The 26,344-nt window shown below is 38.6% G+C and overlaps 1 protein-coding gene across 2 annotated transcripts in view; it reads right to left on the reverse strand.

The window, feature by feature from the left end:
- EPHA7 (EPH receptor A7) overlaps nt 1–26,344 on the reverse strand; it is a 158,614-nt gene that overhangs the window by 33,676 nt on the left and 98,594 nt on the right. For both annotated transcript variants that reach the window (XM_060272603.1, XM_060272602.1), the window contains exons 5-6: nt 3,774–3,898; nt 1,410–1,578 (exon numbers count right to left, since the gene is read on the reverse strand). In XM_060272603.1, the coding sequence (XP_060128586.1) occupies nt 1,410–1,578; nt 3,774–3,898 (294 nt within the window). The remainder of the gene's footprint in view (nt 1–1,409; nt 1,579–3,773; nt 3,899–26,344) is intronic.

Genomic DNA, 26,344 nt, shown 5'->3' on the forward strand with positions numbered 1-26,344 from the left:
GAGAGGGAGGAAAATGTGTTGCTTCCCGTTACTTCCTGCTCTGGCAGGTGTAAACTTGCAGGCTTGAGAAGTGTCACATTGTCTCACCACTTCATTCCCTCGCTCCCGCTAAGAATTGTTACATATTAATAAAAGTACTAAATGCAATAGCGATGAGGGTACGTTTTACAAACTCTCATTCACATGTTGGCAACCTTTTCTAAAACTGAACATAATTCAGACTTTTCACTTGTTTTCTTCTCATTCTGAAAAGAATGGTGCATACTGAAGTTACATAAATAAGATCTGAAAACTGCATGAAGATCTCCAGTATCAGTAAATTATTTACTGCACTAAGTTCTAATAACAAAAGTTCTGGCCCCAGAAGCCATGTCACTTATGTCAGAAGAAGAAGAAAAACCCTTAAGAAGCATGAGTCATAGGGAGACAATAGCTAACTAGGAACAAAGAGGTGAGAAGTTTAATATTAACTTTTTTAAAGTGTTAAATAAATAAACCCACTAGACAATGAATTATTGTGTATTACGTGTACTTTAAAAAATAAATAACATTGCTTTATATGAACATCTGGGCAGACATGTAGTCTGGAGTGAAGCCGAACTGGATAGTTTTGATGTGGAATAGTCTCCCTTTTTTGATTATATAAATAGGGAGATTCATAGAAATACTGTTCCCATGACTCATTCCTCACTGTGGTTGGGCTATATAGACTCATCATAAAAAACTTGGCTATATGTAACAATATCTCTGCAATTACATTTTTTTATACTGAATATGTTATTGTTTGTAGTTATGTGTTAGTTTGCCCATATGTTTATGATAAATCAATAAAAATTAAAATAAATAAATCTCCAATCCATGCAGTTTTCCAGTGGAGAATTCAAAGCATAAGGCCACTCTTTTCTTGCCGCACAGTTTTCAGGGTGTGGGGGTGACTATGAGGTGACAGTTGAGAGGTATAACTAATTTGGGTCTCACCTGCAGGTTTAGGCAGTGAGCCAGCCTGACATCTAATGACAGACTTGAGACTTCAGGTGAGAGGCAGAAAACAAGTGCCACTCATGTGCTACCAAGAAAGAAATGAGGGGTCCACGAATCAAGATGCTCATTAAAATAAGACATATACATACTCAACCAGGGGCTGTTTTCACAGGGCAACTGTTGTCTCCCCAAGTACCATTCTAACCCTTTTTACCAAGACACAGGGTCTTCATTTATATTGATGCTCTTAATTGGCATAAGATACAATTAAAGTTTTACACTTGACATACATCAAACAAGCTTGCTTCTCAAGGAAAAAGAAAACAAGTGAAGTAGAAAGGGAAAAGAAAAAAGAAATATGAAGGAAGAAAGTGTCATAATGTAATATTAATAAAAATTATTTTTAGGAAGATGCAATTAATTTTTACCTGTGGCTTCTTCTAGTGTAGCAACATCTAGCCTAGGGCTATAATTTCCATAGCCAGCAGCAGTAAACGCACGAATCTGGAATACATAAACTGTTCCTGGTTTCAGATTATTCACTGATACAGAGGTGGCTCTGGTTTTCACTGTTGAGTAAGTTCTCTCCCTTTGGTCCTGGAAAAGCAAAGATAAGTGATTGGTTTAACAGTCATCCTCTCAAATAAATCCTGGGAATTGTTTTTCTAGGATTCTTCTATGGCAACATGGTATAGAACTGATGCAAGTATGTTGTGTAAATCTCCTCTCATGGAAAGACATGTGTATTTGGTGATGATGGGAAAAATGGTTTCCTATTTAAACACTAATTTTATCTTACAAAGTATTTTAAATACAAACAATTACAAAGCTAACTATTTGCTGGGGTATTTTTTATATTAACAGATGATGACAACAGAAAACTTGCCTTTAAACCACAGAGATTTGCCAGATTTTAATTATAGTTTAGCACAAAGTGAGTTAAAATATGTTTTTGTGTGCGCAGGTTTAAGAAAAGAATTGTTATACTTCTTTTAATTAATCAATTATTTCTAAAATAGGAAAAAGGAAGGGGGTGAAAAGGAAAGTGCTAATTTGTGAAAAAACAATATAACATGACTTCAGCTGCGAATGGATTTTATATCTAAAAAGATTACTTCACTAAAAAAAAACAACCCTGGAGTTTCCATGAACTGCACAGCTTCCTGAGTTTACAAACTGGACCAGAAACCTCTGATTTGGAGACATAAGGGATTTCCACACTTCCATTTCTACTCGTCAAAATTGTATTAAAACACTTCAAATAACATTTGTCACTTATTTAAGACCTGAAAAGACATGCTATTCTACTATATGTGAGATACAAACTGCTACAGCAATTCAATGCTACCAAGTAAAACTGCCTGCTAGACATTACTGTGGGAAAGAAATCCCAACATAAATTGAGGAGTAATAAAAAAGATTTTGATCAGAAAATAGTTACGAAGTATGTTTTTATTTACATGTATATTCTAACTGGAAATGTTTAGTTTTTTAAAACTTTAAACTAGTGACATACTGTGAAGGGGTGATTTTGTTAACTTGTGATACCTGTGGTATTATATTTTTACCATGTTGTTTTTTTCAAAATTAAAAAAAAGGTTTGTTGACCTTTTTGTGCTCTGTGATATTTTATGAGCTACATTTTTTGTGTGTGTTGATATTTTGATATTTTAGTGTGTTGATATTTCTCTTTTGATTTGGTAGAAATAGAAACATATCATTTATTTATAATTGCTATTAGAATTCATTACATTATTTTTATATATCATATATATTTATATTAGATTTTGATCTCATTATTATGAGAGTAGATATACTATATATCACTGGGAAATCATTCTAACACGTGTATGCTCACAATGAGATTCATAAAAGAGCTTGGGATCCTGAAAGCACTGAGAGCTAAGAGCTGGCAAATGTAATTGAGGAAATAATTTATTCTACTCAAACTGGAAGGAATATAGAAAAGCTAGGTAGGTCATCAGATCAAATTTTTCCAAGTAACCCCACCAAGGCCAGCAGTTATGCTACTACTAAATTTGGAAGATAAATTTGGAAGAATAAAAGGTATATGAAGTTTGTTCCAATGTAATGTTTTTCTTGTACAAGTAGCATTATACCAAGAAACACAAAGGAATGGGGAGGAGAATGGAAAGCAAGATTTTGTATTCTGCCATATATATATCACAAGACACTTCCTTCTGAGCTAACATTTTCTTCCACAGAAATTATTGGAAAATCTTTATATTGGAACACAAAACCCCCCAGATGAGATCATAAGTCTGCCTATTATAATTAGGGCTGTCACCAATTCAATAATTTTAGTGGATTAATCACCTACATTTTAACTGATAAATCAATTGGATGTACATTACGTTGCAAACTACGTTAAAAAACATAGGTCTGTTCTTGAATTTTGAAGGCATTGTGAAATAATAAGTTCTCGTTCATTTTTAGAAGGAAATGCAATCATAGACTACTTTTGTTCCTTCCCTATGTTGCAGTAAACAAGAGGAAGAACAAGTGTGCCCTGAACTCACAGACCTACCACTTAAATTTGCCATCACTGATGAATGAAGTTTGATTGATTGATTGATCGATCTGGTGATTAACAGTTATTGTTCTATTTCCTCAAATACTTTTAAAAAAACAACCATGCATAATACAGACATGATGACAATACAGAAAATAGTAAGGAAGAATCACGAGTGATAAAAGTAAAGGAACCCCAGTCTGTACAAAACATTGCCCATGGCAGAAGGAAGAGTAGTATATTTCAGAGTAGTGCTTACTTTCTCGTAATACTTGATTTCATATTCTGTGATGACTCCGTTGGGATGCTCAGGTTCTTGCCAGGAGAGCTCCACACTTCTTTGCAACACTTTCTCTTTCATTACGCCGCTAACTTGCGAGGGAGCTGTTTGGAGAAGACATGTCAATAAACAATAAGCAAATGTGCTGGATGTCTCCAATCAAGTGTCACCACTGATCAGTCCCCTGCTGCGTTGCTATCATTAAGGTAAGAGAAAGCACCTTTCCATAGTTCACAATTCAAAAGCTAATGAATATTCAAGCAGAGCCTTATTACTGCTCATAAACCATAATAGAAATCTAAATTAAAGTGTAAACAGCAAAAGACAGCATTGTTCAAGTTAGTGCAAGGCAGCAATTGATGGGATCAGAATGACAATTAAGCAAATGAATTCTAATTAAACCAGGAAAATATGCTTCCAGATTAATCTCCGGTGGTAAACTACTAGACCATATATTTGTTACAAACGTTTCGACAACACTTGTAAGACAAATGAACATATAAGGAGGCAAAGATGAGGTCATACTTCAGACCCACGTTGTGTGTAATTCCAACTCAAGTTCAGTCCCATCATGTTCTTCCAATAATGCATACAGTTTGAAAGCAAAGAGCATGCATTGCTGAAAAAGAGATCTGCTTTAGTTGCAGATCTGGTAGCATTTTTCTTTTGAGAAGCTTGCTTGCTTGAATAATCATTTTTAAAATGAGGCAAGTTTATTTAACTGTCATTAAGAAGACATTTATCTAGACTAGGGGACACACTAACCCACTGTCATTGTCAGCATCTCTGCGACGAGATGATGCTTTAAGAGGGAATCCTGAATTTTCAGCTGGACACTGGAAAGAGGGTGCACCATTACAATGTCAATGTGAACTCATTCACCAAAACACTGATGCACGATTAACACCTGTTGTGCTTTCTCTTTCTCCAGCAGATTGACATAAACATTACCTGACAATGGAAGATGCCCTGTCAATGCTATCATTATAGCAAATTTCTTAAGTCTGTCACATAGATAATGAAATCATACTCAGTTTATCAAATTAGTTTTAATAGATGAATCTAAACTGAATATGCTAAAAATACATTTGAAGAGAGACAAATATTTTGTTTATATTAGAGGTGTGTACTGACCACAATATTTGATTTGGACCCTGCTTTGAAGACTGCCTAATTCGGCTTGGGACCTGCTTTGGAAAAATCATGCTTTGCAATCTTTCCAATTCAATGTTCAGAATTTTTTTAAAAGCCTGTAGCTTTCTGTTTTATGGAAGATGATGGAATTTGCCCCTCCATAATGCATAAAGCATGTCAAATTACAGGCAGATATGTCCACCATTGTGTGTGTGTGTGTGTGTTGCACATCATTAAAGTTTGGGGGGTTTTTTGTTTAAAAAAGTAAATGTCTATATATAAGCATAATTTGATGAAATTTGGGGGCTTGGTAAGCCTTTCTGAGGGGATGGATCCTACCAAATTTCAAAAGGATGCCTCCAGTGGGTTTCCCCAAGGCTTGCTCTTACAGTTTGGGGGCAATTAAAAAGAAAAGAAAAACCCCATAGCCTACATAGTAGACCCTCCCTCCATTAGTCTGAAAATAAGTGAGATGGGAAATTAGACAAATAGGTCCAGAGTTTTTGTGCTAGGCATCTATATGGGGGGGGGGCAGGCAGGGTAGAGGAACAACTAAAATGGATTCATGTTCCTCCTTATGGTTTTGTTCGTGAACACTGATCGAATGGTATTAAGGAAGGTACTCTTAGGTGGTACTGCTCAGAGCAAGCAAAGTATTTTGATTTGAGAAGGCTGGAGTGGGCACCGGAAAGTTAGATCTTGTGAATCCATACATTCTTCGCCTCAAATCCTCCATAGTCACCCGCTTAAGCTGTTTTCACATTTTTGGGGAGTGGAACATGGAAGCCTGAGAGGGAGAGTTCTTACTCTGTTCCATGTGTCTCTTGCCCTTCCTGTCTAATTTCTCTAACTCTGCCTCTTTCTTGAGTAAGAGCAACTGGTGCTCCCTGTGCAAGAGCATGAGTGGGCTGCTGGTATGTAGTGCCATGGAATTTTCTGCTTGCCCAGCTGCCACTTGCAATAGCTAGGATCCACTGGCAATTCAATGCTGTGTACTGCTCCTGCCTGTAACCATGAAGCTGTACTTGAGCTTGGTGAGGGGCGGCACAAATGGCTAGTGCATCAGCCATCATGGTTTGCAGCCAGCACTTTGGACATGCCTCATGGTCAGACAAATAATGGACTGTGCAATGATGATGCTAAAAAACCAAATGTGCATTGTGTGACACTTTGCTGCTTTCAATAGCTTAATAAGGCAGACTACAGCTAAAAAAAAAGTCGCTTGGGACAAAGCTATGGGTATGAAACACACACACACACACACACACACACACACACACACACACGAAAAAACACTCAAATCAATTAACAACATAAGACAAAGAATAGCTAAATAACAAAAGACAGTCCTGAACTCACCCACTCAGATTACAAGGTAGACCAGTCACTCATAATGAACCCCTCCTTCTTCCCCCCATTCTTCAACCCCCAATTCCCCCTTTCATTTGCTTCATCACCAGCTGCCAGATCAGTTTTTTTAAGTAATAAAAATATTCTTTCAAATAAAAATAAATAAATAAATCCTGGTATCAGCCATGGCAGGCTCTCTGGAGCCCTTTGACCGTAACATTTTCCACAACATGTTGGGTGTTACTGCCAAGTCTAACCATAGGAAACCTTTTATTCAGGCTGGAACAAGTATTATCCCCTGGTCCTGTATCATTAGCTGGAATTTAGAAGTCACTGGTCTGAAAGCTAGTTTTCTTCTTGAAAAAGACAGCAAAATATGTACAAGACACATACAATATGACCTGACTTTTCATCTTCTCACCCATTATTTTGTGTATTGCTGTGACAATACAGGCTGAAATCGCAAAGGAAATTCCCACTTGGCTGGTTTCTCCATTCAACAAATGAAATAATTTAATCCATCTGGCAAAGGGAAGCTTGGAGGATTACACTGTCCTTGGATGTGATTGCCAAACAACATGAGAAAACTTCACACTTCCTCCATGGATTAGAATAGTTTAAATAGACTGTTTGATATTTGCCAGACTGCTTCCAAGGGATCAAAATATAATTCTTAACCTTCACATACAGGGTGGGGGCAGGAAATGCCCATTCTACCACGCTCCAACATATGCATGAAAAACTGAAAAATATACTATGGTCTATGCATTGACTTATTAGCATACTACTGAAATTGAGGCTGGGTTTAGAATGCTTACCAGGCCTCTGAAATAAAAGGGACCTTATTCCCACGAAGTATTCCTAGGATTGGGATGTATTCTCAACTAGTTGTGGTTCTCCAAGTGTCAGGCAGAGATATTTTTCCATTCATTTCCATTCATTATTTTAACTTGAGATCCAACCAAGACCCTTCTCCAGGAAAACCATATGTGCTCTCACAAAACTATGGCCACTCCACTTTTCTAATTTCTGTTTGATTGAACAGAGAGCACTAAATGTATCAGTGGTACTGTGGAGGAGTGATTTGCTAATTGTATTATTGAGCCAAATCAGATCCTATAGTTTGCATTGCTTGCATTGTATAAATTCTGACTGTATGGCTGTAGCCCTCGGATGTCTTGCTTTTCAGTGCCTCTGTGTCTCTGCACCAAAGTGTGTCAAAGGGCAAAGCAAAAAGGAACAGGATGCCCAGCTCAAGGCTGGATGATGGCTGGCTTTGTCTGACGCACAGTCTGATGCGCAGAACAGGCAAGATAAGCCAAGGCTGCTTGAGGCAGGCACCGGGGCAGCATTAGTCAGCATGTGTTTACGCACATGGCGTAATGTGTGTTTATGAGAACAACTGGACACAGGAAGATGCACACACCCCCTTGCGTGCGCACATTTACAGGGAGGGGAAAGGAGCCCAAAAGAAGTGTATAAAGAAGCTTTGAAATCTGTGTTTCTTTACTCATGTCGTGGAGGACCACCTTGAGTCTCTCTATATAGAGATTAAAACTCTTTCTCTGAAACTCAACCCGGTGTCGTTTTGACTATCTTTGTCCTTGCCTGGGTGCAACTTAAAAGGACCCTTATCAGCCCAATAAGGCTGCAGTACTGCATTCTAAATTAACTTGGGAATGATTCATATTAATGTCAAAGAAACATTTAGTACATGGAGAAACTGATTATTTAAGTATCTTAGCCACAGATAAATAGCCATAGAAAAATCTGTTGGACTTGCACTGATTGAAGCTTGTTGTTCTATTTATTTGTTTTTATTGGAAGATTTTCATGGATAACAAAGGTACATATAACATCTCTGTTTTTTCCCAAACTTGTCACCCTTTTCACATCAAGCTCCAGGGAAAATCAGCAGTGTTTCCTAAGAAGCTAGGAAAAATATAGCAACTTTTTAAAGCCAGTCACCTCCCAAAATACTCATAATCATAGATGAGTAAACATGAATACACAGAAAGATAAATTTCTTGAAATTGAGTTTAGTTTTCTCTAAAATGTGTGGAATTTTATTTTATTTTTTTTAAAAAAATAGCCAGTCTTTCTTTTAGCCAATGTACTCACTGGGGTGGGAGGGAAGGAAAAGAAAATGTATGAGGTGTTCAGAGCAACTCAGGGTCCCATATTATTTCTCAGTACAAAATGAAGTATATGAAGTGAAGAGCCTTATGTGAAATGAAATGCTTTTCACTTTAATTTAACCCAAGTCCAGAATAAAACATACCAATGAAAGCAAGGAAATTGAAAAGAGAAGTGAGAGTTTATTTCCAATCTATCAGCAAGTGAAGAGAGCTGTTTCTGGTGCTAAAAGAAGCTGAATGCAAGTTTTTTTACTTTTTTAAAAAAGATTGAACAAAATTACTCAGCCATTTTCTCCTATATCGCTTTGAGCTAAAAGCCTGTAAACTAATAACTTGCTTGCCGGATGACATGGGCCAGTTGTTTTCTCTCACCCTGACCTGCCAGACACAGACTGTGTGAAAGTACAATGGAGGCAAGAGAGCTATGTACGTATGCCATCTTGAGCTCTTTGTTGGGGATATAGGACATGAACAAGCACAACAATGCATTTCCTGCCTCATCCTGTCAGTAAACTGAAGCAAAAATAATTCATTTACTGTATTCTAGTATGAAACTAGGAGCTTCTGCTCAAAATTTAAGAATCAATCCACAACAAAACAATGGCTATATTTACAACCAAGGCTAAAGCATGGTAAAGTATTGAGCCTCCATGCATCAGGCTTCTGTGAGCCACCTTCATCTTTCCACATGGCTGGGATGAATGCTTCTGCCAAGTTTAGTTGGCCTTTAAAGAATCCCAGTTTAGCAATCCTGGGTTTATATATATATATATATATATATATATATATATATATATATATATATATATATATATATATATTAGTTAAACAAGCCAGATGTGTTACTCACAACTTCCAAGTTGGCTTATTTAGAAAGTAAACACTGTCCTTAATTTCAGAATCTTTAAACGTGAAACTAAACTTGACTTAAGTGTTCCTGGCAGAACACTTAAGTGGTCATGGCAGAAGGGACATAGCGCATGGAGGCTTATCAACACAGTGCTCAACCATTCGCTGAGATCCTTCCCTGTGATCTTGCACTTTTAAATCATGTATCATGTATTCCAGAATATGAAGCTCAAATATGTGAGGTTCTCTTATTTCAGAGTTACCCAACTATACTGTATTAATTTTAGACCAGTGAGCAACCCCCAATGAATCCTTTGTATTGAAGTATGGTAAGGTTCTGAGAATTATCTTTTAGACATTTCTGGGTCTGCTCAGCTCCAAAGGTTTCCTAGAGGAAATTTCTATTGTACAGATGAACACCCAGAGTGCTATACTCTCTGCCTTGGCACCTAGCACTAGGAGGGCTGCTCAGTGGAGCCTCAAGGAATTTCAGGACTTCCGTGGAGCTTCAAACCTCCCATTAATGCATGTCTTGGTTTCCTTGAGAAGGAACAGGCTATGAGCACCAGGACTTGGCATCTTTCTGCATTGGCATTCTTTGCCCAAACTGGAGAGGCGAAAGACTTCACATCCAGCTTCTGATTATATAAGATGCTAGAAGGTTGAGCCAGGAAGTTGGGTTCCACCACAGATAGGTATAAACCTATTACACCTGTTATTAATCGTGCTCCTGAAGTTCCAGGAGAGGCGTGCATCTAGCTTGTTTTACACTGCATCCTTATTGGCATTTTATGGAGCCCCATTGAATTGATGGTGAGCCACCAGTCTGATGTCTCAGGCAGAGTGCTGCATTTTGGAGACGTGGTAGGGTGCACCCACAGAGGGTGCAATTACATTGAAGGCAGTCTAAGACTGTCCAAAGGGACTTGGGAGCTACTGTTTAGTTGGTCAGTTGCCTATACCCCTGTCTTTGTCCAGTGTCAGCCATTAAGAGATACTCGTAGACTTGGCCTGTGGGCGACGACCCCTTCTTAATTCATGTGTATCAGTCTACTTACACAGTATCTTGTCTGTACTTCAGAGGGCCTTGTCATCAATCACCTCACCACCCAAACCTCATTGGTTTTGGTTAATTTGGTTGAATTATTCTGACTGGAAGATTCTATAGTTGTTATTTTTTAATAAATATCACCCGTTGCCATCTTTCTTGTCTCAAGTCTTCTTGGGTGTCTTGGCAGATAGGCAACCTGTTCATAGCTAAACACAGGGAGACTAAAGCATTAGGAGACAAGACAGAACCTACTTCAGGAACACTTGACTGCTCATTATAGATTTCTATCACTGTTTTATTTTTGGTGGCTGAAAGGCCCTTAAATTACCTGCTTTTCCTAGGGGAGCATTGGTAACTATAGCTGTTTGAATACATTTCCAAATCAAGTGAGGAAAAACACAAGGTTAGAACTGAACTGTTGTAAAATCTGGACCAAAAATGGCACTTGCTGTTTCCATTTCATTTGGTTAATTGGATCATTTTAGCATACACCTTGTTAAATGTGCATGTAAAAACTACTCAGTGTTGAATTTTATATATGCTAATTTCCCCTATTATATATTCTGTCATATTCATTTCGAGTTTCTGTTAAACACCTCTTTAAGTGGGAAGTAGGAATCAATTGTGTGCCATTATTTCAATTTCCAAGTTTGAGAGAAAACATTACAAAAAAAAAGAATAAAAGCATTATGTGTGAAAGTAATAGCTGTCATGGGCTGGATTGAGACACATCAAAGAAGCGTTTCAGTTTAAAGGTGTTGTAAATTTAAACAGGGGAAACAGGTAGAGAAAAACGGGACTCTACGTCGCCATCTGGCAGCACAATGTTATATCGCACATACAATGCATATACTGTGAATTGCTTTTTCGTTTCTAGTCTGAGTCTATCTGAGTTACAGGTGATGCCTATAGACATTTTCAGAACTCCTCCATTTTTGTGTTACTGTTTATTTTTTGTGATCTCTCTTCCCTTCATCTTCCAAACCAGCTAACATGCAGGTTTAATCAACAGTGAACTGAACTTGAATTGCAGAAGATGAACAATATTGACACGGATGGAATCTGCAGCTTCTGTGTCAGAATCATAAATGAATTCTGACCTGTTAAGCATAAACTCAGAGATTCAGTAAACAAACTTATCAAGAGACAATTGTGTGCAGCATATGTGAGCGTCCAATTTACATTTCTTTAACTGAGTTGCCTCAGAATTCAGTTTTTCCCATAGAAACGGAAGTTTCTAAGCACCCCTCACATCCGCAACAGAGATACTTTCCCCTTTTGAATTTACTCACTTGTGTTTTATCTTTTTTCTTTCACTATCCATCTTCCATGACAAGTGTCAATTATGGCCACAAGATTTATGGGATGGAAAGATAAAGCACAATTTACAAATCATTTCTCGGGGAAGCGGACAGGTGTAATGACAGAAACTGCTTTCTGTAATTGAATTTGTTGCTCCTATCTATTCAGTCACACAAGGGTGTCAACTTCAAGGGTGTTAGGCATGTTGGTTGGGGGAAATCTTAATTTATGCCACAATTTTACTGGCCTTTTGGCAATACCATCTGGACTTAAACTTGTTTACCAGCATGGTCACAATTTGGTGCATTAAAATATTATTCCCAGTGATAAAACCACAGCTTTTATAGGTTGCACACTGCAGTGATTAGCTTATTACAGAGAGATGCCCAAGGGACACTTTTCAGTCTCGTGAGAAAGTGTACTTAGTTATTTATTCTTGTCGGGTGAGCCCGAAATAAACTAGAGCTGAGTAACAGGAAAAGCAAATTAACACCGAGACAAATATAGAGTCAAATATTAAGTGTGATTGTATAAATAGTCCATCCAGGTGTCAACAGAAAGCAATAATTAGTGCTGTGCTGCAGAGTTGTTAAAATTGCCATGTTCAAGGATGTAATTTTGTGGCAGGAACTACAACATCACTTAGTATGAACGTTCCTAAATTGTTTCCAAATACCTGTGAAATTTAATCAGGGGTTCATAGATGAAGCACTTCCCACAGATCTCACAGATCAGATAAACATAAACCTTAGCCCTACTTGGCAAAGGCATAAAAACCAATGGCGTTGTTCAAATGTTTTATTCTAAACTTATTTTTAAAGATCAAGGCCTATGTGCTCATTACACTGCCAATCATATTCTTTATTTCCTGTAAAACTGCTGATAGCAGCCTCCAACACTTTCACAGATGGTTCCCGAAGAACAGTTTCACAAAAGCAATTTCGGAGCTTACACCAATTGGACTGTATCACTCTTCCTTTCAAAAATGAGACAAATCAAAATAAAGAAACAGAAAGAATCTGATATTCGGTACTAGTATTTCTGCTTGTGGCTATTGTTGATGTATATGAATAAGTGTGCAAATTTTCCTTGTAGCTGCAACTGAGCGAACAATTAACCCAGGCATCCCCAAACTTCGGCCCTCCAGGTGTTTTGGACTACAATCCCCATCAACCCTGACCACTGGCCCTGATAGCTAGGGATCATGGGAGTTGTAGGCCAAAACATCTGGAGGGTCTCAGTTTGGGGATGCCTGAATTAACCCCTCTTAATCATCCAGTACCACCACCACCCCACACACATACATACTGGCCACACACCTAAGCCTACATGCATAACCTTGAATCCTCACCATTTTCCCCTCCCCAACTTTTTGCCATCTAGTATTTCCACTTGGGGGGGGGGACATCTCCCTCCTCCTCCTCCTCTTCCTTCTGGCAGTACAATTGTATCAATATGGAACATGTATGGTATTTAAATAAGTATTACTCAAAGTAGATGTATTGAAATTAATTGGCCTAACACCATCATGCTGATTACTTTCAATGGTATACTATGAGTAACAGAGTCAAATACTACCCTATATAGCAATGTATTACTTTGAGAGGTGATCGTCAGTGTGAGCCACAGCTGGTAGACTCCAGGTAGGCTGCGGGCAACTGCCTTCTTCCCTCCTTTCTGACATCATGATATATCTGTATATCGCAAGGTTTAGGTGGCGATACATTACAATGTTGGAAAGCAGATATCGCCCAGTCCTAATTATCACCTTCATGCCCTGCCTGTGAACTTCTAGAAGCAAATAGTTAATAGGGAAGAGAATAAGGAATGCTGGACTAGATAGACCTTGAACTGACATAGCAAGGAAATCAATACTTCCTTGATTTCAATTGGAGCTGGCCCGTCTTTTGTCCTTCCTAGCAAGGGTGGTCAAATGCAAGAGAAGACAGGACTACTGCACCTTTAATACTTGTATTGAAAAGGGGGATTTAAACAGCAATAACTTGTCTTCTACACAACTATTAAAGGCACATGAACCCTGTCCTCTTTTGCATCTGCACACTGTATTACTCTCTCAGAAACTGTTATGAGTGCTGGAACCCAGCCCACTGAAGTGGTGCTTCCTAGGCAACTCCTCGTCATTTCAATCAAATTAGTCAGCCTGCTCCTAATCAAGTCCTATCAGACTTATTTGAAAGTAAGCATGCGTAGGATTATAGCTCTCTCTCTCTATCCAATTGTGTACTGGATTGTGATCAAAGTGATTTGTCCTACTTGAAAATTATACAGATATCTTATTGCCTATAGTCCTTTCACAGCGGCAATGAAGCCTAACATAGATATGAAGGCAACTGCACAATATCTACCCAAAGGTTAATTTATTGTGTAAGTACTTCAAATCAAAGCTGCAGCTGAATGCATTATTAAAGAATGCATAACTTGGAAACATTTAGAAATCATTTTGTTTTCTGATTAGTTCTCTTAAAGAGAGGGGGTAGATTCTGATTTTCAGTATTACATCATGTAATCTCATGGACTGCAGTGGAGTAACAGCAGCACATAAGAATAGAATCTGGCATGCGGAATGCTATTTCCATATGTAGCTTTAGTTTTCACTAATGCATGACTTGCGAAGCATTTCCACATCATTAAAAAATTAATTATTGTAACCAATCATAAAGCACTCATCATTAATACTCCTACTCAAGCATTTTTCAAAATCATATTAAAACTTTATCAGGAAATGATTATGCTATTTTTGTAAGTAATTTTGTCTACAACTTTCACAGACTGTCTAGAATTCACAAGTATAGAAGATGTAAAGGATAAGTAGTTTGAAACAGCCTTAGCTTACCTCCCACACAGAGCCACTGTTCTTAGTGTTTCCAGACACAGAAGCATTTAAAACCTAGTTCTTTGTGTTCTCAAATATGTACAAAAATAGAGGAATGGCACATGTGAAGAAAATGTATTATTTTGACAGACTGGGAGACTAGGCAAGGGAGGTGGACGAGTAGAAGATAAAAGCAGCATGTGCCCTAGATCCAACAATAGAATGTGTGCATTTCTTCCTGGATCAGGTACAGGCTAAAAAAGTAGTTTTGAGGGCTAGGTATCTGAACATAGCAACACCCACCATTTTACTAGGCAATGAATGAAATAAATAGTATTATTACCGTTCATAGTTCAAATTGTGTGCACATATGTGCACATCCATGTGCTAGAATATGAATTCATTTCCCTGCTCCCCACAAAGCAGAGGGAACCTTTGTTGACAAAAGACCCATTCAGGCATCTGAGGCTTACAAATGTGGGCTTAAAGTGGGGAGGGTTCACACAAGAGCTCTTCCGCTCCTGCCAATCCTCCTGCAATGCTGGCTCCACTTCAAATATTTCTGCACTGTCTAAAAGCTCAATGCACTTAGAATCCTTCTCCACATCTTTCCTTTTAACACAAGAAGGTGGGATGTGGAGATGTATACAGAGATGTCAGGGAGGGATTCTGCCCCCACCCACCCCCCCTTAAGGTCACATAAGCTCACTACAAATGTCTGAAAAGGGCTTAAGCTCATAATTTCTACCATCCATTGTGGGGCTGGATATGAATGTCTGTGTGGGCACACATATAATCAAAGCAACCCACTCCTGTGTGTGAGTCTACCCTAGATCAACACTGCTATCTAAGGGTAGAACTCCCTGTCCCAGCATAAAAAGGTTGTCTTTCAATTTACTTGTGTTCTGCCAGATTGTACACAATCTCTTGACTCTGTTACTATTTAATACTTTGACAGCCTGTCCTCCTGTCCACTCCCTTTCCTTCTCCCATTCCACCCACTCCCATTTCTTTCTCTCTTTTCCTTTTTGGTGCTATATTTCACTTGAAAATTTCTGTATAAGTGTTTGGATAATTGTTCCTTTTATATCATTATACTATTACAATATTATCACAATTATAAGTAAGCTGCTTTGAGCAACACCTTTGTGGAGGGGAAAATTGGGAAATAATGAACTATCTAATAGTGAGAGGCAATTATATCCAAAGCAAGTTAGAGAACAATGGCAGCCGCAATTGGAATCAAAACAAACACAGGAATACAAAATTTCAGTGAAGAAAACCTGTGTTTTTGAGACTCCAATTCCCACATCATGGCCAATAGACAAGGATGATGGGAACTGCAGTCCAATAACATCTGGAGGGCATCCATTTTTTTACCACTGCCATAACGTTATTCCAATGTTGGAAAATTCACTTATGTTGACTCAAATTGTGTGCTGAATCAAATGGAATACTATATTCAGCAGCTATTTGCATTTATTTATTGTGTTTATATCCCACCTTTTCTCAAAGGAGTTCAAGGTGGCATACATGGTTCGCCCCCATACCATTTAATCCCCAATCCTGTGAAGGAGGTTAGGCTGAGAGGGAATGACTGGTCCAAGGCCACTCAGTGAGCTTCATGGCTGAGCAGGGAATCGAACCAAAGTCTCCTAGGTTCTTGTTCAACACTCTAACCACCACACCACCCTGGCTTTCAAAGTAATACAATAATGATGTTATACCAGTATAAATTCAACTGAACTTCTATTGCAGGGATGGGGAATTTGTGGCCCACCAGATGTCGTTGGACTAAATTGCCAGCATTCCTCACCTTGTGCTGATGTCTTGTGCTCTATTGAAAACAAAATATTGACAGGGCTCAAAACCTACAAGTGCTTAAAGCTGAGTTAGGATGGAACAAATCATAATATATATGAATAAAAAAATCTCTCAAATAACTGCAAATTGCATGTTTGATTTGAGCCATATCATGTGGGGAGCTTTAAGCTGCGTTTGCTACATTCTCTTCTTTCTATGCCAATCACGTCAACGGGCTAGTTATTGAGGATACCATTTTTTCCAGCAATTATGCAGGTGTACCTGCAGAAGGCATCAGCACAGGGCTCATGGTAAACCTCTTCCTTCTGTTCTCTTCACTGGCTCATATATGATACCTGGCTAGTCAGAGGTGGGCAGTAGTGGTGTTGGAGGAAAAAGGTGTACTGTGTGGATTCATATTTAGTCATCTTTGAATTCTACAGGCTATGTGATGTCATTCTGTGGTACTCAGTTGGTTTATTTACCTGTTACATGATCCACCTTTAATTCAGTGCTAAGAAATAAGCTCATTGGAATAAATCTAATAAGCATGATTTGTACAAAATGAGTATGTGCAAACAGCTTTTTATTTACAAATTCAGGCGCATTCTGCTCTAGAGATTATTTCATTTGAAGGCAACGGGACAGATTTTGTCTGAAATAATATTGATTGACACTTAAATATTTATTTTCTTTATAAATCTCTATTTACAAAATCTATATTGACTGTTCCCTAACATGTCATGTTTATCCATGGGTTTAACCAACCATTCTGTTTTTAATTAGTTTCATAGTACGAAAAGGAAAATAAATTTAAACAGCAATTTCCTCTTTTTTGTCAGAAGAGATTAGTACTTGTGTAAGTTTTTCTTTTTCTTTAAGCATCCAGAATATTAGCCTTCAACAATACAAAACTGGGAAACATAACAGCTACTTGGTCACCCCAAACACTTTTGCTAGTTTGTATTAAAACCATTCACATAGTAACACTTCATATTGTCATCTTTCAAAGCTATAGGCTACACTGCTAAACTGAAAGATGGATTGAATACCGGTAATTGCTAAATGCAGCCACAAAAGTAAACCAGAAGCCCTTACACAGTATCAATGAATTCTGACACCTGGGTGAAGAAAAATAATTAATTTATGTTTTGGATTTATGGGGGTCCTTGGTGGCAGTTTGGGAATGGAAATCACTGAGAAATAATCCCCCTGCATACTTGACCTCACCTTTCTTTGTCTACCTTTGCCTGATTAAACTTATTCCCTGTTGTATACTATAGGAACTAGCTCTTAAGACTAGGATGCAAATCTTAGCAGGAAACCTGCTGGACTTACCAGTTGCTGGGGAATCTAATTTAGGCTACCAAACAGGTGGCGGCAATGAATTTATTGATATTTGAGGGAAGGGTTACATAATTCATTGCTGAGCTGTGTTATCTCACGTGGTGGTAGAGGAAGGAGCATCTGAATTTGTTTAAAATCTTATTTCACCTTTTTCACATTTTAAGAAAAAAATTGCAGCTACCTTTTTATGACACAACAAATTTCTCCTACCAAAATCATGCTGCATCATGGTCATTTTGGAATTAAGAAAATGGTGGCCAGTCTGCCAAGAGTAGAACTACACTGTTGCTTGGCTGGCATAAGAAGCTGCCTCCACTACCATTACTTAATGAACACAGCCCAGTTCATACCTCTTCCTGAAAATAGAGAAAGGATCCACAAATACAGCATTTTAGTACAGCCCTAACATTGACTGAATGCAGCCTGTGAAGATACAGAAACATGCATGTATGCAGGGTGAAAAGGAGCCTATTAAATCAGCTGCTAACTGCTTGAAATTTACAGTGTTTATACATCTTTATTGGGTTCTCTGATTTATCTAGATTCCATTCCTCTCCCATCTCTCTATCTGAAACTTTTCTGTTCTGAAACGGCCCTAGGAATTTTTAAAGATTTCCGAGATGTAATAATGAAAAATGGAAGCATTACAATGGCTACATAACATGTAAATGCACGGATTGGTTCTCTTTACTGATATAGTTTGACATTTATCACAATGATCCTTGTGTGCAGTTTTAAGCATTTAAGAATATAAATTATGAATGTTCAAAGAAGAGAATTTCTTTGAAGCACTAGTTATGTTTCATGACTAAGGTGGTAGTGGCATTAGAGAGCTTAGTATACGAAGTTCGCCGGAAGCAGGAATTAGTACTGGTATGAACATCATAGGTTTATCATTAAACCTTGGTTAAATTCCTTAAGCCTCATCCTGAATCTGTAACTAAGCTTACGTATTTTTAGCTATTCCTTGATTGCTGTCTCTCCTCAGTGAAAGCTGGAATCTATGCTCTTTCAAAAAGGAACCTGTCTTTCTTGCTTGGGAAACATTGATGGCATCATATGTATAAATAAGCAAGCAAGAAAACCAACTTTTACTTAACACCCAGCTTTTAGGAATTATTTTACCTCAGTTCACAGGAAATCTGTTTTCCTTCTCTATGGCATGAACTTTCTGTTGCCCTACATTTAGGCATTTCGAGTTTTGTTAGGTTGCTTCCCTCTCCTAAGAGCTTCTGGTTATAGGTTAAGTATTTAACACAATAGTTATGAACAGTTAAATTTTGAAGCATACCCACAAGTCACAGGAAGAAGAAAGGGTCAATAAAGCAAATGCAAACACTATTTCATTTTTTAAATAAATAAATCGGCAATGGTTTTAAAAGCTGGAACGGAGAATAATCTATTTAATGACACTTTTGCACCACAACCCTGTAAATCTTAGATATAACAAATAGAACAAACCACTCTTCTAATGAGTCCATTAATCATGAAAGTGAAGGGAGGCTCAAAAGGGTTACAATTTCTTAAGAAGGAAGGAGCTCATCACTGCCAAAGTCTCACTAGTTATCCGTGCCATGGCAGCAATTCTATTTTCGATTAACGTTGCACACCAGTTTCTAATCCAACCACTAAATCTCCTTTACTCTTCTCAGCATCCTAGTAAATGGAGCTACAACAAACTGAAGGAACGTTTCAGGGAAAATAATCAATCTTTTTAACGTCATCACTGAAAAATGTCTGATCTAAATCCAGTTGTAATATAGTGGGAGTCTTTCTGTGGAAACGGGATGGAGAATCTGTTCAGGATTTCTCTCCCTTTCAAATGAAAACAAGATACGCTGAATGACCAGCCTGGCTCCCCCCTGCCTTTCCCCTCATTCCTGCAATTCTTCTAAGAACTTTGGTTTATATTCCTGACTGGGTCATGTGTCCCATTACTTAAATACGTTAGTCTTAGTCAAACTATTAATGGAAAAGATAAATGCCCCAAGTAATAAGAATGAAAAACTTCTACCCTGTGAAAAAGTTCCTTCTCAGGGTAATAAAAAAAGGCAAAGAAAAGATAGTGCACAAATGAAAGAGGTCTGCTTCAAGTCCCAGCCAAACAAACTTCTTATAGCAACAGGATGTGGAACACTGCCTCTGATGACAAGCACAATGTGCAGGCAGGTTTATGTAAAAGAAGCCAGTCCTTCGGCAAGGGTCATCCCAAACCAACTAGGGTTTGCATTGAGGCTGGAATTAAGTAAGTGGAATAGGATAAACCGGCCCATTATTATATTGTCCCAATGCCACTATCACATCACGAATGTTCAATCCTAAATATTGGTGGATACAACCAGTCTTAAGATAAGTGAGTCTGGTCTTCATCTTTTTAAACAACAACAAATAAATATATTTGTTTGGGTACACACACACACACACACACACAGCCCTTCATCAAATGATCTCAGAATAAATGAGTGTTTTTTTAAAACAATCAGGTGGTATATCAATGTTATGGGGGAGGGGAAATAACAAATATTCCAACGCAGAGTCTCCTCTCTGCTGTGCTGAGGAATTGTGAAATGCTCTTCCTTGGGAACTCTGCCAGTCACCTTTTTTTGTTTTAATTTTTTACATCAGTTAACCATCTTCCTTCTCTGTCAGGATTTGAGAATGATTCTGGTTAAGTGGTTGCCATCTTTTTCTTTGCTGCATCACTTAGATTTTGTTTCTTTTCAGAACTTATTTAATGTTATCGTTTTCATCCGATCAACGTTTTAAATGAAATGTTATGTTTCAGTAACCGGTTCGAGGATTTTTAAAATTAAAAAGAAGTATATAAAATATTGTAAATGGACAAATAACTTTAACAGTCCAGACCGCTGCGATGAAACGTTTTAGAAAGACTAAAGCATATGGCTAAATCTCCATTTCTTGAAGTTTAAATGTGATCTATCAACTCTGAATTTTATAGTAAAGTGTCCCTCTTGCCGTTAGTGAACTGCACCACAATCCTACGCATATTTACCCAAGCGAAAGTTCCGTGGGGATTACTCCCAGGTAAGTGTACATTGGATTACAATCTTAGTATTAAAAAATTCCACATGGACCATTTCTGCAGGCGGGATATAATCAAATTAGAAACTTCCTATTAGCTCCCATGAAGAGATACACCAAACAAAATGCAGAACTCTGAGAACGGCACAGAACTTCTGGACCTTAAGGCTTGTCAATGTAAGCTTAATTGTTTACATTAAATTATCTTGATATGTTGTTATAAAATGCATTTTTAAAATATGAAGAAAGAAAATGGCAAGATTCATATTGGTAACTTTATGGGAACATTGTGAGAAAGATAGTGTGAGCTTCTTTTCTTCGTCAAAAACGAATAACTGGATTTGGATAAGATAAATCAAATTAAAAAGGCATGATCCAGGCAAAGTTAAGCACTTTTAAAGTCCCCCTGATTTCAATGAGAAAGATTTAACCACTTACTTAACTTTTTCATTGAGCTAAATAGAATGCAGAAGTACTTAACTTTGCCTGGATTGTGCCCATAATGCTTCAACAACATGCAGCTTGATTTTTTCATTGCTTTTCGAGCACCCTCTTTATCAATCCATTTAACTTCATTTTGTTGTGTTCTCTATCTTTGGCAGTGGTCCAGAGGCCTGAAGTCTTTGTTTTCTCTCTCCTTTCTTTAACAACTCTAAACTTTAAAGTGGTATACTCCCCCTTCCAGCCACCACCCTTTCTCTATTTCTTTAAGGCATGCCTTTTATGTATGGATTTAGCCAGTCCAGCTTTCTTCTTTTTTAAAAAATGTTCTGTTATCCCTGTTTTGTGTTTGGGTTTTCAATAGCTCTCGCCTTGTCTGACAAAACCACAGAAGTACCGGCATATTATTTAATCCAGACATCCTGTGCGGTGGTGATAGTGAAATGTGCTCCTATCCAGTACGTATTGGCTCATTTTGTTTCAGACCTTGTTTGTTTGCCAATCTGATAAACTTCAGCCATGAATGGAATGCTTTTCATCCATTTTGTTCTAAATTGTTTTTATAACGAAAACAAAATTGTAACCAATATGGAGTCTTTTAGGGTCTAATAAGGAAGGTGTAAAATTAATGATTCCTAGACCTTTCATTATTATTAATATAATGAGGGGTTTATTTTTACTACACAAAAGCTACATATTTAATCAGTAACCCATTTCAACAATTTCAGATTAATTTTGCGACTGGACAAAAATTCAGAGATGTACTTGACTAAATGGAATTATTACCATTTGCTTATGTAGGTAACGGCACTAATAAATAGTTTTCAGGTAGTCACAAAATTCAGCTGGAATTTTCAGTGTTCATGTATGACTGTCAGCATACACCATAGTAGAGCATGAAACTCTTAATCTCAGTGTTGTGGGTCGGAGCCCCAAATTGGACAAACAAACAAACAAACAAACAAAAAACCATGCATTGCTGGTTTGGACTAGATTACCCTTGTGGTCTCTTCCAAGTCAACAATTCTCTGGTTTTATTTTTCATATTTGAACATTTACTGCAAAAAATACATTGCTTAAGTTTGGAACTCAAAAGACAGTGAATAAAAACATCAAACAAACTAGCTTTGCTAAAATTAATTACAGATATTTGACAGTTGTATAGTTTTCTTTCACAATACAGGCATTTTTCCTCAGGAAGCAACCTGGAAATATTACAATTTAACCGTGCCCCTGTGCTGATTGCGCACACATTGGATCCGGCACATGCGCAGTCAGCACAGGGTCATGGTGACGTCACCCTGACCTTGTATGGGCTGCGCATGCGCTGGTTCCGGCATGTGTGCAGTCAGCTCGGGACCGTTACAGGGTGCCACACGCCAGCGGCAGCCCATACGGACTGCACATTTGCGGGCGAAGGCTAAGGATGGGCCAGGGAGGGGCGCACAGAGTTTCACCTCCCCCAGGGTGGCACCCGGGGCAGACTGCCCCCAACGCACGCCCCCCTTGCTACGGGTGCCATATCAACTGCTATCTTCTCAGAATCACAGAACTACTGCCCTCCAATAATACTTGTCAGAGAGCAATAGATAACATTCTCTATTTGAAGAAACAGACAAAATAGAGGCATTGGTACCGAAGGCAAAACCATTGCATATGAGCTCATTGGTTCTTAAAACATTACAGAACAATGCACATTGCAATGGTCACTTGAGTCTCCACTGAACACAATGGATATATCTGAAGAGGATGGAACAAAGTGCAGCTTTTACTAGATTGGGCCAGTTTATCTAACACAAAAACAGCACAAGCTATTGTCAGAGTGTTGTTTCCTTCTAATTGAAGGAAACTATGGAACACCTTATACTACCAGACCTGGTGTAAGGAAAATTCATTCCTTTGAATTCAATGCAGAAGGGGAAAAGTTAAAGAATTCTGTCTATTCTATTAAGGATGGGAGTTTCTAAAACAAGAAATATTGAAGGCCCATATGCAGACAATACCAAGAAAGAAAAGTGGGAGGCATCTAAGGAAACCGGTGTAGCTGCATAAGGAGCTTACAGATGAGCTGAGAGTTAAGAAGGGCATGTATAAGAAATGGAAGAAAGGGGAAATCACAAAGGAGGAGTATACAGGAGTAGCCAACAGTTGCAGGGGGAAATCAAGCTGGCTAAAGCTCAGAAGGCTAAAGCTCAGGCTTGCAAGAGAGGTTAATAATAATAATAATAATAATAATAATAATAATAATAATAATAAAGGTTTCTTCGGCTATGTCCGAAGTAATAGGAAGAACAAACAAGTGGTAGGTCCTCTGCGTGGGGAAAACGGAGAAATGCTATTGGGTGACAGAGAAAAGGCGGAACTACTCAACACCTACTTTGCCTCTGTCTTCATCCAGAAGGAAAGCGATGCCCAATCTGGTGATAACATAATAAATGATGTAAGGAGGGAGCTGCAGCCCAAGATAGGAAAAAAGGTAGTTAGGCAGGCTTCCTCAAACTTGGCCCTCCAGAGGTTTTGGCCTACAACTCCCATGATCCCTGGATAGCAGGACCAGTGGTCAGGGATGATGGGAATTGCAGACTCAAAACATCTGGAGGGCCAAGTTTGAGGAAGCCTGTAGTAAAGGAACACCTAACTAAATGAATTCAAATCTCCAGGGCCTGATGAGCTGCATCCAAGGGAACTAAAGGATCATCATCATCATCATCATCATCAATACCCTGCCCATCTGGCTGGGTTCCCCTAGCCACTCTAGGCAGATTACAGCATATCTAAATATGTGCCTGTTGACTATTACACTCTACCCTCAATGCTATTAAATAAACATTGCCAAACATGTTGTTTCTTTGTTGCTAGGGTTTGTCAAACAGGGACTCCTATCCCACCCACTGGGTCCATCTGGCTTGGACTCATTTCAGGTGAGTCTCTGATGGCCATTTGTGCACCACCACATTGCATAAAATGTGCTTAACACATGAAAAATTTGAGATCAGTACTATAATTTCTGTAAAAATACATCTTGCTGTAGTGGAGACTATAACCAAGTGACCTGTGTCAGTCTACTATCTAGGTGGCACTGACTCCTGGGGGGCAACTCCAAGTCCCTGTTCTCTCTTTTTCTGGTTCTTTAACTTTAAAGTGATATTGGAATGGACAACTCTTCAAACAGGGGTCTATCTGGCCAAGGCCACAGAGTATTTCCCTGAATGGCTCAGAAACTACAACCTTTCAGATGCGCCTGTATGTGAGAGGAACTTTCCCAGGAGGGTTTTGGAATCGAGGCACATGAGCTATTATGCCACAGGCCTAGTGCTCCTTCTGCAATCAGTGTGTTGCTCTGGCATGGTCTTCAGTATGACAGCTGGGATCTGACACCCCATAATGCCTCTCCTCCTGTTGTGGTGGAGTGACTAGGGAGCTCCTTTGTAGAGTTTGCACTGTGGTTTCAAGCCCCGTGAACTTCCTCCACCCCACCCCCTGGAATGACTGCTGTTAGCTAGTCATGCAGTAGTTAAGGGTGGCTTCTTAGCATCCCCCCAAGACAGGACCTGCTCACATCTAGACCACAACAGAGCTAGATATTGAAGACAGCTCCAGGAAGGTTGTTGCTTCCCTTGTGGCATGCCCTCACCCCACACATGCCCTACTAGGCAAATAGCTAATTTCCTTCAGTGGGACATGAACTCTTACTCTGGAGAGACCTCTGCAGAAATCCAGGAACTTCTCTTTGTATTTTGGAGTCAAAAGAGTTTTATGTGCAATGTGCATGGTATAAGATGGCTCAAAACCAACTGCAGGAATTCCTGGGGGCTCAAAGCAGCTAGCTTACTGATGACTATGCCATGGCAGCTCAGATAGAGGGAGCCACAATTGTGAGATTATATGTGGAGCAAGGCAGGAATCTATCCTGGGGATGATCCATTCTGTTTGCTTGGCATCAGATACAACACAATATTATCAGCACCTAGCATTCCTATGCAGCTGAATATTGTAGGTATTGGGTGATATCCAATGTTAGGGTTCATAAATCAGTGGATTTAAGTAACTTTCTGTTTGGAATCTGAGTGTTGGTTCAAAGTTTCTCTCTTATATTAAAATATATTGCATAGCAACTCTATTTCAGCAATTCGAAAGTGACAATTTAAGAGAATGTAAAGCTGAAGTAATAGCCCATGGGTTGGCTTCATGCTGTTCACAAAACAAGGCTTCATAATTCCAGCAGGAATTATTAATAAATTCTAATACTGCAAATGTGGGGAACTAGGACAAAGATGCTAGCACTAACTTTAGAAATGAAGGCTTTTCCATAGTAAACATTCAGAAAAGGGATCCCACATTGCAGCATGAAGCTAACAAAACAGTACCACCACAATATTGGCAGGTGAAAGATCTATATTCACAGTCCTGACTGCATTACAATAGAGATGATATCTTAAGTCCCTTGTGGAAACAATGGAACGTTTGGACCAATCAGATACAGTATTTTTAAAAAGCTAAAAGCCGTACCTGCTGGGTTAGCTACAGTGTTCCAATAATATGTGGTGAAGAAACCTGAATACTCCTTTCAATTAGCTCCTTTTAAGTAAAGGAATTTGCCGCGGCATGATAGCAAAAGACTTGCTTTTCAAAGGACACAATGCCACCTTTGGCAATAAGGCATAAAGAAAAAAGAGGCAAAACAAACAAAGCATTTCAGCCTGGACTACAATAGTTAAAATGGCAAAAGTAATCCTAGGAAAATCAAAAGCACTCATATTCACTCACTTTTTAACATAGTAAGCAGTAGAAAAAGGAAAGTAGGCATGGGCAAACCCCAATGGTTCTGATCTAATTTTAGTTCAGGCTTATCAGATAAAACATCCCCTGGCTGTCCAGTGTTTTATTACACAGTCTGATCTGATATTTGGAAGTCATGAATACTCTGTCCTTTAAAACTAGAAAACTAGAAAGGAAATTTATGGAAGCTGCTCTCCCTCTCTCTCTCTCTCTCTCTCTCTCTCTCTGTGTGTGTGTGTGTGTGTGTACGTGTATATACTCTCTCTCTCTCTCTCTCTCTCTCTCTCTCTCTCTCTCTCTCTCTCTCTCTCTCTCTCTCTCTCCAGTAATCTTTACATGGTTTTTAAGCTACCAAAAGGGCAAGGTATCTAAGGGCAAGGTATACCCCATACCCCCCGGAAGATAAGGCATTCAAAGTGCTTAAAATGCTTAGATTTCTATGACAATGGAAACTTAACCAGTTAGAGCACTAGCAACTCCT

This window comes from Zootoca vivipara, chromosome 3, assembly GCF_963506605.1.
Source record: "Zootoca vivipara chromosome 3, rZooViv1.1, whole genome shotgun sequence".
NCBI lineage: Eukaryota > Metazoa > Chordata > Lepidosauria > Squamata > Lacertidae > Zootoca > Zootoca vivipara.